This window comes from Pygocentrus nattereri, chromosome 15, assembly GCF_015220715.1.
Source record: "Pygocentrus nattereri isolate fPygNat1 chromosome 15, fPygNat1.pri, whole genome shotgun sequence".
NCBI classification, from domain to species: domain Eukaryota; kingdom Metazoa; phylum Chordata; class Actinopteri; order Characiformes; family Serrasalmidae; genus Pygocentrus; species Pygocentrus nattereri.
In genome coordinates, this window is record NC_051225.1 from 32307322 (window position 1) to 32320068 (window position 12747).

Sequence of the window (12747 nt, forward strand, 5' to 3'; positions counted from 1 at the left end):
ATTTAATCTATTTAATGAATGATTGTAAAAGGCACCTTAAATCTAACGTAAACTATTTTCTCTTGCCCCCAATCAACTGTATGACATCCACAGAATCTTAACAGCATCTTCATCATCCGAACAATGTATCAAAAAAGCGTTCACAGCAGTTTGAAGAAAAGACAACATTGCTCACCATCTGAATGGGTCTCTTGCACAGGTCCCTCTCAGTGACCAGTCTCTCCTGGTCGGTGACATACAGGCCTTTCTGAGCCAGAGCCTGGATGACCGCATCATTGCCCAGCAAGGGCTTGGCCGCATCACTTTTCAGGATCAGGCTCCCAGCACGGCAGTACAGGTCGGCCGACAGCAACAGGCTGGCCACCGGTGGCTTCAAGTGCTCCTGCTCGTACTGGTCAGTATAAAAGGGATCCTTCAGGTCATCTGGGACACTCTCTGAGGAGGCGAAAAAATAAAAGATGGAAGCTACAACTGGTGTACTTTACAAAACAATTATGTTGAGTTTGAGGATAACGGGAGGGAAAAATACATATGTTTTGCAGTGACATAAGTATGTAAAGCACTGTTGGATTAGTTTAGCAGCTGGATTAGTTTAGCTGGGGCTCTGTAACGCAGTCTGTAACAGTGAAAAACTGGCCAGTTCACATGGAATTTAGGAACTGTGTAATTTCTCCTAATCACCACACACAGTCTGCAATTGAAACGTCACAGCCTGGATGTTTACATCACTGTCACGCAACAGTTGCCACGCTTAATAACAATAAAAACACAGAACATGGTCACATCTATTAATAGTATGAACAGGACTGCTATCACTGAAGGAGGTCATGCAATTACTGAAGGTTATTCCCAGGACCATTTCTGAACATTCTGGGGCCCTAAAAGAACATTCTGGGCCCATTTATTTTGTTTCACCCCTACCCCTTGTTTCTGAGTGTTACCTTGCCCCATGGAACTGAGTTACAAGGGGAAGTGGTTGAAATCTTCCCCTACAAAATGGGACAACCCTCAAATACAAAAGGACATTACTTCATTATCAGGCTATAGTTTATAGGCTTTAGTTAAACTTAGAGCATGATATGCCTTAACTGCTGCACCACTGATTGTGAATTTTAGGGAATTTTAGCTAGCTAGCTCCCAAGACATTAGCATACTACTACATTTTTTTTACTTGTTATGAAGAAAACGACCATAAAGTGCTGAAATGACATTAAACTAAGATAATACAATGGTTACCAGAATTTAACTAATAAAACTTTACATTTGTGGATCAGATAAACTAATCCAGCTCAAATACAGCTTAAGATAATAGGAGTAATTACAGATCAACACTAGCCCTGATTCGATCTTGAGTTCTAAAATCATTTCTGAATTCCGCAAAATATCACTGTGGGACTAAATGAGATAAGTCTGAACGGCTGCACAAACCAAGTGTGGCACAGGAAAGCTTGATGTACTGCAGTAAATGACATTCTGTACTGCTTCTAGTTTGAAGAAAATGACTGCCTTGAACTGGTACTACACTCACTCATCAGCAGGAAGAGCCTGATTTGAGCATGAAAGACAAAGAAAATCCTTCTGTATACGGTAATATCAGTCAGGCCAAGTCATATGACAGAAGTAAATAAATTCACAAGATATTAACTGAAACACGGATCAACATTTACACCCCAGCTCTGTAACTACAATCACTGTGAGTCAGACTAGCATCCCTGCAATGACAATAATGAGTAGTTATACAACCAGTACCTACAGTAGTGATTTCCAAAGTAACTGCACACTTGAAAGCTCCCAATGCTAGTGTGAATATTGAGGTCATTGTGTCCACAGAGAGATGGGATGAGCTATGCTACGCTATTTGTGGTGAGGAGTGTGAGTCTCAGAGAATTAAAACAGTGGCAATTCATTAAAACAGCACCTGCTGATAAAATATGAACAATGAATACCATACTAGACCTACCCATGCTCCATTCTTTTGTAGCTGCTGTTTCTACATTTAGATTGCATTATGAATTTCAATTGATTTTTATTTTGTATTCACTCTGTGCTTCAACTTCTCAGAAAGTTGCGTGGAATTTTTTATTAAAATCAATGTTCTATAAAGCCTGTCCAACCTGCCAACAGTTGCTAAGAAAGAAAGCATGTCTGGGTGGAGAGGTGGGGCGCATAGATAGATCAATTATACCATAAGATGGTGTATTTCAAGAACATACTGTAAACTGGTGGGTATCTGAGGAGCTGGGCCTTGACAACTTGAGCATAAAACATGACCATCTCTGGCTGGACCATGGTTACTATGGCAACTATGTGGTGCTTGATCTATTCTCCTGCACTATGGCTCTGCCCAAGAGCTCCTGAGGAGTTTCATCAGATAGCAGGATTCAAACAGAATTTCTGAAAGGGCTTAGAAATCATCAGCCTGTTGGAACTCATAGTTGCTGAGCTTCAGTTTTGAGCAATCCTAACATGCATATCCCATGCAAGCTACGTGCATTTAATGAGTCAAGAAACTAGCACCATTATATACTACTAATTCATTTGGAGCAAGAACACAGGCGCTGATCCTGGCCTGCCTCTGTGGCTGCTGCCCCAGAAATCATTTCAGGGATCAGCAAAACACATAATGCTCCCATGAGAATCAGTTGTAAAGCAAGGGCAGCACAGAGAGTAATGCTAAAATCCCACATACAAATAATAGCTTAAGTAGGTGGCTGTGACCACACAAAACCCAAAGCAGCAGCTATTTCAGTTCTGTGGTCCTGGCTCTGTAGAACAGCATACATGCCTTTGATTGAAGCTGCTCAGCGTTGGGTTTTGAGAAACCAACGGCCTCGAACAGTGGACTAGGATTGAAGTAAAACATTTTCCAAACTCATGGTTCTTCCCAATAGTTTGGCTGCCAAATCAAATGAACAATTTCCCCCTCACCCCAAAATGTCCAAGATGTTTGCTGTCCAAGGTTAAGGGAAGCTCTACCTACTAGTTAGCATTGTGCAAACTGCTTGCCTACAACACCATGCACACTCACCTCAGAGTGCCTCCAGTTGTTAGGGAATCTCAAATAGATTTCCTAATGTGGTTTCTGAAACTGTATGGCATGCTGCTAACTAAAAATGGACAAATGGACTAACAAAAATCAGACTTAAAATCTACACTTTACCTACAGAAGGGTTTCCAAACTCATGGTTAATGCCATAGGGTCATTGTAAGTCATACAGAAAACAAAGTGGACCAGGGCTTTCCAACAGAAATACACTTTGCCTCAGTTTGCTAATTAGCAAAGCAAACTTTTAAATCCGTCTATTTTGTGACACATCACAGCATAGCACATGTAAACTTCCTGAATAATTGCTCTGTTTTGTGTAAAGGGCACCCATTATGCTCATTTTCAATTATCATTTGAACACACTTGCCTAGAGCGGTGTGGGCAGCCCTATCCATGTCGCCTGGGGAGCAGTTAGGGTTAGGTGCCTTGCTCAAGGGCACCTCAGTCATGTACTGTTGGCTCAGGGGATTAAACCGGCAACCTTCCGGTCACAAAGCTGGTTCCCCAACCTCAGGCCCATGATCGAAAATGAAAACACACATCCACAGCTGACGCTCTACATGCCACTGAATGCCAGGGCTCATCCGGGATTTGAACCTGGGACCTCTCGCACCCTAAGCTAGAATTATATCCCTAGCCCAACAAGCCAATGGGCATTTATTCTGCCATAATAGTCTGAGCCAGTTTGAGTCCAGTGCTGACAGTTTGGTGCCCTTGAGCAAGACACCTAACCCCCAACTGCTCCCCAGGTGCTGTGGATAAGGCTGCTCACCGAACCCTAGTGTGTGTGTTTGTGTGTGTGTGTGTGTATTCATTAGTGTGTTTGTGGGTGTTTCACTGCACGGATGGGTTAAACATGGAGGAGAACTTCCCTGTCGTGGGATAAATAAAGGGTAACTTAACTTTAACTGTGGTGTCCTACCCATCATTTTTTTGTGGCTAGCGCAGTAGCTTTTAGCATACTTACTAGAACATGGCAGAACAAAGTTACAAACTTAAACTGCTTTAAGGGTTTTTCCAAAGGGGATATGCTAAGAACAAACTAATGAGGTCAAGTTTAAAACAGTTTTAAAATGAAAAGTAGATGCTGTCATTGAGGTTGTGCTCGAAGATTCCACTGTTAGCACAAATGCCAATTCTGGTAATGTTTACAATGTTGTTTATATATGTGTGTATTTTAAAAAGGCATTTTGGAAGCAGCACATACATAAACAACATATCAAAAAAAATAATAATAAAAACATAACATTAGAAAACAAATTTTCTATTTAATAGTATAGACTACTGTCTATAAAACAGGCAATATGGGAACATAAAGCTATAACCCATGTAATTTTAGTGAGGAAACAAGGCCCTGAGAATACAGGACTTTCCAAAATTACAAAGGGCATAGGGAACATATGACCCTAAGACTGTAGGGGACTAGGAGCATAGGGATGAATCCCTTTTGTCCATTTTTAGAGGACTGTATATCATAGTGTCAAAAACCACATAAAGAAGGCTATTTGAGATTACTCATCAACTCGACACAATTGTGAATGTAAAATTTCGGCATAATATGCTAAATTGGTTGCTATAAGTTTTCATTACTTGTTAGAGTCATTAGCCACATAACCCAGTACAAAACTACTGAAGCTAATTTTAGGCACCAAATGCGTCTGGGTTGATTCACTACATTAAAGTTGAATAGAAAATGTTATAGATTTGACATTACGTTGAATCTCTGCCTGAATACACAGCGTAAATAGCTTCTTCAGGTTTTTAAACCATCTAACTCTAACCATGGTAATATATTGCACCATCCTGGTGTTCACCGTTGACCCATCTGGTCAATGTCTTCTGAAATTAGGCCTATATGGTCAAATGTGCAAACAAACTAGGCTCTCCAGGAGCAAACATTAGCGGGTGGTCCCCAAGTTGCTGCCCAGCAGAAGACACAGGGTGTCTGTCAATCAAGCTAAAAAGCTTAAGCCTCCCTCTATCCTTGAGTTCAAAGTCATGCCAGAATGAGATGGCAGATAACGAAGTGTCTCAATGGAAACTGTGTGTGTTTTCATTCCACATTTCATGTGGACAAGAACAGCTGACTGTACATTTTAATGAGGTGGTGCGAAACAATCCAGATGGTTGTCACATTGGTTACACACTTACTTCAGGGAGCTCATCCTGCTGCATTATAGAAAACAACAAATCACCCAGCTATGCTCTGTTGCTCGCATGCAAGTAGAGTTTCATCAGTCTAATGGATGATCTTTATGAGCTCAGTCCACGTAGAAGTGACCATGAATAGAATGGTGACCTCATATTTTCTACCTTTACTCAGCTGGCAAAGGTTCAAATCACACATTTCAATCTTAACATGTTATTATTTGAATTACTGTGTGGTAAGATTACAACACAAAAATAATTGAATATCGAAATGTAAAACTGTATCACCAATATGACCCTCTGCTTTCCTGAGGGTCTCTCATTTGCCGGCTACCGTTTCTTCACAACAAAGTGCACAAAAGGTCACGCCAGTGCGCACAATGAGCGCAGAAATGTCAGGGTATAGGTGTGTGATTCCTGTATGCAGCTGGGTCTAAAAATCAGAGATCTACCAAGAACCATTTCACTCCACTACTTATTCGAATCTAATGCGGTTTTACATAAATAATAAATTAAATTTCTCAAAGACGATTATGCCGTTATATACTTATCTTCAATGAGAGATTAGCGAGTTAAACGCATCCACCATTTGCCTTAATCGCAGCTTGATCTCTGTCTGCCACTGATTCTACAAGTTTCCGCAGAATGGGAGAATCCGAAGAGAGTGTGGCGATGTCACAGTGTGTTTTACTTTTATCCTTTTAAATGGTTTCCCAGTGATGTTCAATGGGGTTGAGGCCTGGTGGCTGTTTTCTAAAAATAAGATCTTAGGCAGCTGAAAAAAAGGATTTGTCTCGGTTTTAAATATATATTCCAGAACAATAAGGAATGAAATGAAAACACTTACACGTTGTGCCCTTACAAAAATGATTTATAGTAATACTGTAGGTATAATTATCATTACACTACACTGTGATGTTCACCACAGGACGCAGTTCACAGTAGACCTGAATATTTAAAAGGGGAACATATTATATGGTATATAACATTGTATACCACTGCACAGATTAGTATAGAGCTTTTTTTGTAGCTGGACACATTATTGTATTCAATGGGACAATACGCATGTGTGTATATGCATTATTTAGCACAACTTAACAAATCAACAGACATTATAATAATAAAATGCCAGTGTGACATTCCCTTTATTTCCAACATGAATGTGCAGTGATCATTTTTTAAATAACATATTATATCATTCCAAAACGGAACAATGCAGCATTGACATACTTGGTAATCTATACAAAATACGTCTTCTTTCCAATCAAATCAATGACCCTCACACAACGCGATGATCGAATCATCTCCTGGTTTGAAAACACAACGGCTACTCTGTATTATGTGCTGCTAAACGATGCAAACAGATGGAATAATGTGAATCACATGTAACGTTATTAAGCAGCCATCAAAACAACGATTTCTCTAACAAAACGATTAAACAAACAAAAAAAACGGCTCAAGAACAAGAAAAGGACGCCACCTACCTGTACCAAAGGCTTTGGCCACTAGCCATGTGAGGCTCGCACGGATTTTCGCTCTGTTAAAATCATAGTGGTCAAAAGCCTTAATGGCAGGAACAATGAAAGTCTTTTTCCAATCCTTTGCCTCCGTCAGATCCCCCATATTCACAGGCAGAAGGGTCAGCAGCACCAGCCGTGTGGTCGCCTACAGGTCCGAAGCGAACGATGACATCCTTCCTAAGGAATTCACTGCACCAAAACTGTATTTGTGGGTCACTTTTAGTGAATATCGCCCATCACATTTCCTATTCTTGCACTCAGTTACAGGCTATGTCCTTTTAACAAGGGGCTTTTATTCATCGTGATCCCATTCGAGCCAAAAAGTGGGGTACAGCCCTGAGACTGTCATCCATTCTGATCCCTCTGTGATTGCTAGCGAGTCCCTCTTAAAGAAACACGCATTGTGTGTTTCAGCTGGCCTGGAAGCGAGATCCCGATTCAAGTCGTCTTTGTCCTCTGCATGAACTCAGACCGCTTTTTCATGTCCTCGCAGTCCCCGCTTGAATATTTACGGTATTCCCTCCTCCAGTGGATCTCTATTCATCCACGCTGCGCTGCGGTTTTCCTGCCGCACCGTCCTAAACGCCCCTCTTGCGCATGCGCGATCCGCCCAGCACATCAACAAGCCCACACGGGTTAAAGTGAGCTGGAAATGGTACTTCGAGCAAGGGAAGCTTCTTTTTTACGAACTCAATTGAATTTCAAGATCATATACAGTAAGACAAAAAAGCCTGGGTAGCCTGTACAAGATTTCCAGTTAAAAAGAAAAAAGTAAAATCTTAACCATATTTTTTTCTGTTTGAAACAAACAAACAAACAATCAAACAAATAAACTACCATGTCATTTATCGTGTTGTTCATTAATAAATTCGAAATGAAATTTATTGTTGGTCATTTATTGTTACTCAAAAGAAGCTGTGGTGAAAGATTTTCTCTCACGAAGCTGTCCACTTTCTTTTTCCTTTTTTTCTCTTTTTTATGAAAACAGTGGCATGGTTTACCTTTGCTATTAAAAAAAATACATACAACGTTGCACCGAAATAAAAAAAAAAACTTATAAACTTGTTTTATGGAATAATCAATGTTATACGCAATGTATGCAATAACTGCTGTGAGCGTTACGAAGGTATGTTTAACTACAACACCCAGGATTCCAATGGTCATTGCGTCATACTTATGCGACAACAGCAGAATACCGACTGTTCGACTAAACCCTCGTTGTATTGTTTTTATACTGTTTAGCATCTTCTGTAATTACGTTATTGGACTATGCTGGTGAAAATATGCCGCGCCAAGTGTCTTAAAAGTTTAAACTGACATACTGTTGTCGACATTGGCTAGCATTGGTCTTGTATGGCTGTGACTTTCTGAGCCTGCCAGCTAAGATGTTTATGCCAAGATCTCTGAAGCTCAAGAGAAGCTCGGACAGTCAGCCACAGAACACAGACTTGAAGAAAAGCAAAACGAGCTCAGACGATACTGTTTCTTCGTCGTCGTCTGTCGCTGCGGATTTTCCTGGTGAGGATATAAGCTCTCCAGCGGCAGTAGACGGTGGACCCGAACCGTGCAAAGTTACAGATAACTTTACCCCCCTGTTACAACAGGAGCAGCAGGAATCACAGGGAAAGCCCGAGGAAACCGAGGCAGAGAAGGACAATGAGGAGGAACATGAAGAGGAACCCGTGAAGTCCTTTAAGAAGAACCAGAGGTGGCCTGAGCCTGGGGAACCTGTGTGTGTCATGTGTGGACGTTATGGAGAGTACATTTGTGACAGCACCGACAATGATGTGTGCAGTCTGGAGTGCAAGGCGAGTCACCTGGCCAAAATGTGCATGGGCCTTGGTGAAAAGGTCTTCTCTAAGACGAAACAAGAGGGCACAAGTGTCCCTCCTGTGTCAACAGACGCTGACCACACTGCAAATGGTGTTGGAGCCCAAGAAGGTTGTTACTCATACAAGGAGGATGCTTTCATAGCAGAACTGACTGAAGAACAGGTTGAGAGGGTGAAGAAGGAACTTGCAATTGTTACGAATGGCCAGGAGGTCGGCAGGCCCATCATTGAATTTGAGCACTGCCACTTCCCTGAAGCCCTCAGTGCAAACCTGAAGAAAGCCGGATATGAGGCACCCACCCCCATCCAGATGCAGATGATTCCTGTAGGTTTAGTTGGGAGAGATGTGATTGCTACAGCTGACACAGGCTCTGGAAAGACCATCGCCTTCCTGCTTCCAGTGGTCATTCATTCCTTAGAGGTAAAATTCTTTAAGAACAAAAAGAGCACTACAGGGTCAAGCATTCGGTGGGCTGGTCATTAAGTGTGTATAAACCTATACATCCTCAGCAGACCTGATCAGAATGCTTGTACCTAGTGATGCAGGGGAATTATGTGCCAATGCTGATAGACAATACTTTAACCCGCCATCTGTAGGTATCATTATATAAGCCTTTTAAAGTGTATAAATTGGGACTACATCTAACTGGAGTAGCATTATTTATTTCTGTAGATTTTAAAATGCTGTAATAAATTGAAGCCTAAACGCTCTTCTTAATCTCTTCCATAGTACAGTAACTGCGTTGTGAATTATTGGTTTGAAATATCAGTCAAATTAAAACATCTGTTTTGCTGAAAACATCTGAATTTTTTTTGTTTTGTAATGGAATTGAATTTGTAATTTTGTATCATTTATTTATAAAATGCTTCCAAATTTCAGCCAGCAAAGGCACAAACTAGCACTCTAAAAATGATTTCCTGCACTAGAAGTGGCAACATGGCAAAAATATATCACCACGATAATAATATTTTCTTGACACATGATTGGCCTATGTTTGTTTGCTTTTCAGAGTGGAGCAGGTAACTCACCTGGTCCTACGGCTGTTATTCTGACTCCAACCAGAGAGCTGGCTATCCAGATTGAGAGACAAGTGAAGGAGCTGATTGTAGGGCTTCACAACATGAGAACTGCTCTGCTTGTAGGAGGAATGCCTCTACCTCCTCAGCTCCATCGGCTTAAGCAGAAGATCAAGGTAATGTTCAAAGCTGTGCTTGTCACAACATCCTCAAAGTGTTCTGAGTGCTTTGTGCACAGCAGCCAGGGGTTTTCTACGTTTCAGTTCAGTGCAGCTCGACTTTGTCTTTACACATATACACAAGCTTCAAATATGATAAACGTATCTGACTAATCCAAATATCGCATTTTTATGTGAACATTCCACAAGTGATAATGAAATATTCAGTGCAGCAGACTAGAGCAGATTCTACAAAGACAGTGGACAAGCATAAAGGCCTAACTTAAGTCATTTTGCTCTTTTATTCAGGTTTTGTTTTTCTGTAGTTCAGTCTGTACTTGCCTAATAAAGGTTCCTTCTTCACACAGATTGTGATTGCAACTCCAGGGCGTCTCATAGAGATTCTGAAGCAGGATGCTGTACAGCTTAACAATGTGAGGGCTGTAGTTGTTGATGAGGTATGCTTTTGTTGCTTCTTGGAATTTGTTCCTTTTTTCAGTTTTGCTTTGACCTGCACTCTTTGTAAATGCCCTTTTTTTTTGTTCACGTCAGGCAGACACTATGCTAAAGATGGGATTCCAGCAACAAGTGCTTGAGATCTTGGAGCAAGTTTCTGATGACCATCAGACTTTGTTAACATCGGCCACAATCCCTGCAGGAACAGAGCTGCTAGCATCTCGTCTGACTCAGGACCCTGTGCGCATCACTATTGGTCAGAAGAACCAACCCTGCTCTAACGTTCGTCAGATCGTTCTCTGGGTAGAGGAACCATCAAAGAAAAAGAAGCTCTTTGAGATTCTGAATGTAAGTGATGAAATCATTTATTTTACATACACCAAATTTAATATCTATGATGCATGCATGAACATTCAACTTTCATCGTTCCTATTCACTGTGTAATATTTACATTTACATTTATAGCATTTTATATATATATATATATATATATATATATATATATATATATAATATAAAGATATTATCTTATCCAGAACGACTTACAATTTGATCATTTTTACAAAGGTAGGCCAAGGCGGTGTTAGGAGTCTTGCCCAAGGACTCTTATTGGTATAGTGTAGGGTGTTTGCCCAGGTGGGGATTGAACCTCATAATATAAATTATGATAGTTTTATACCTTAATATAAATTTAGAAAGTTTTTATGTAGGCTTTAAATTGGAGTGCATTCATTTCTGCAGTGGAACTGGTCATACCTAGTGGAGTGGGGATAAGCGGCACCATATTTAGACAGCTGCTGAAATTCTAACCATACTTTAAAGGAAATGGAAGGGATTTTCTGGTATGGTCCTATTCCAGGAAAATAGTAACTCCTCATATCTTTCACACAGGACAGGGAGAAGGAAACATCTCTTTCCTCAGAGGTGTTTTAAACTGATATGTTGAAAACTACATTTCAAAAACTCCACATTATCATATTTATTAGACACGGTGTTCTAATGCTTTATTCAGATTTGCCTATTTGCTATAGAATTGAAACCAATTTTGTTCACATTAGATGCATTCATTAATTCCTGAAGAAACTATTGAAATGTTTCAGAACATTTGTTTTTGTTTATCAGTTATCGTGTAAATTGTTTTATCTTATTTTCACAGGACAGAAAACTCTACCAGCCACCTGTAGTAGTATTTGTGGACTGCAAACTAGGAGCAGACCTTTTGTGTGAGGCTGTGCAAAAGGTTATGGGATTAAATACAGTAGCTATTCACTCTGACAAGACGCAGTGGGAACGCAATAAAATCCTGAAGGTAATTTTTGAAGTTAAAGGGGCATTCCAGCCTAAAACTTGCATTTAACTTGGTGTTATATAATGCTCTGTAGCACAGCACTGCATCCCTTAGTCAATTTGGTGTGTTTTTGTCCATCTGTGTTCTCTCACTACAACACCCAGCATGCATTACGGAAACTATGTCTTACAACCACTGGCACTTTCCTTTACATCGATAAAGAAACCCCGCTTGTTAGCATCTGACATAGTAGTTAATAAATAAAAATGTGATATTTCTAGCAGTAATGTTATCTTTCTAGCTTCTTTCTGCATCAGCCAGCCATCAGCCAGCAAACAGCCCATCAAGTGTTTTACCCAGAGAGCTTGTTGTTTTTCAAAAATTCTTCTCACCTTCGTTACATCATCAAAAAAAAGGTTTTTCCTAATTTTTAAACCAGAAAATCTCACTCTAGAGACTGTGGTGGCACCACTGCAGGAGACGAGTGAACAACAGACATCATGATGGTTAAATGTTTTGTTTTGGTTGGAGTGTCCCTTTAAGGATAGAAATATTAATTATAAAATTGATTTTAAGTGTTTATATAGTCAATTCCACCAATATCAGTTCCAATACCTGAGTTTTTCTTTTTCTTAAGGGTTTGCTTGAGGGCCAGTTTGAAGTGGTGGTCAGTACAGGTGTGTTGGGCAGAGGACTGGACCTGGTCAATGTCAAGCTGGTGGTGAATTTTGACATGCCAACTAACATGGATGAGTATGTTCATCAGGTATGGTGCACAAGTGTTCAGCAAACCACTGAAAGTGATGACAACTGGTATAAAAAAAGTAGCATCATAATCTCAGTGTGTGTGTAATGAATGTTATGGTTTGTGTTGTGATGACCTATTTATGTTTAAATGTGTAATTGTGCTTACAGATTGGCAGAGCAGGAAGACTGGGGCACAGAGGAACAGCCATTACCTTCATGAATAACAACAATAAGCGCTTGTTTTTGGACATTGTGAACAGAGTAAAACCCACAGGCTCCTTGCTTCCCCCACAACTCCTCAACTCCCCTCACCTGCACGAACAGCAGAGGAGGGCCAGACAAAGGAGTAATCAAGGACGGGATGATGTAGTGACCAAAAGCAACCTTATTGACATTATTAGAAGGCACGACAGGAGCCGTGCAAAAAAGTAACAAGGACTTTTGATACATTTGATATGTACATTTGCAGTTTTATATTCAGTAAATTAAAGTGTTACACTGAGTTGCATCATCTGTTTCCAAAGACAATGGTAGCG

At 40.4% G+C, this 12747-nt stretch overlaps 2 protein-coding genes across 5 annotated transcripts in view; one reads left to right on the plus strand and one right to left on the minus strand.

The window, feature by feature from the left end:
• Positions 1–6817, minus strand: part of camsap2a (calmodulin regulated spectrin-associated protein family, member 2a) — a 67003-nt gene extending 60186 nt beyond the window's left edge. For all 4 annotated transcript variants that reach the window (XM_017702390.2, XM_017702385.2, XM_017702386.2 and 1 more), the window contains exons 1-2: positions 6679–6817; positions 176–435 (exon numbers count right to left, since the gene is read on the minus strand). In XM_017702390.2, coding sequence (XP_017557879.2) covers positions 176–435; positions 6679–6817 — 399 coding nt within the window. The remainder of the gene's footprint in view (positions 1–175; positions 436–6678) is intronic.
• Positions 6818–7888: 1071 nt separating this feature from the next.
• On the plus strand, positions 7889–12713 carry ddx59 (DEAD (Asp-Glu-Ala-Asp) box polypeptide 59). The gene is made up of 7 exons (XM_017702265.2): positions 7889–8966; positions 9556–9738; positions 10089–10178; positions 10273–10524; positions 11333–11485; positions 12102–12230; positions 12380–12713. The coding sequence occupies exons 1-7, from the start codon at positions 8100–8102 to the stop codon at positions 12641–12643; spliced, it is 1938 nt and encodes a 645-aa protein (XP_017557754.2). The 5' UTR covers positions 7889–8099; the 3' UTR covers positions 12644–12713.
• The last annotated feature ends 34 nt before the right edge of the window (positions 12714–12747 follow it).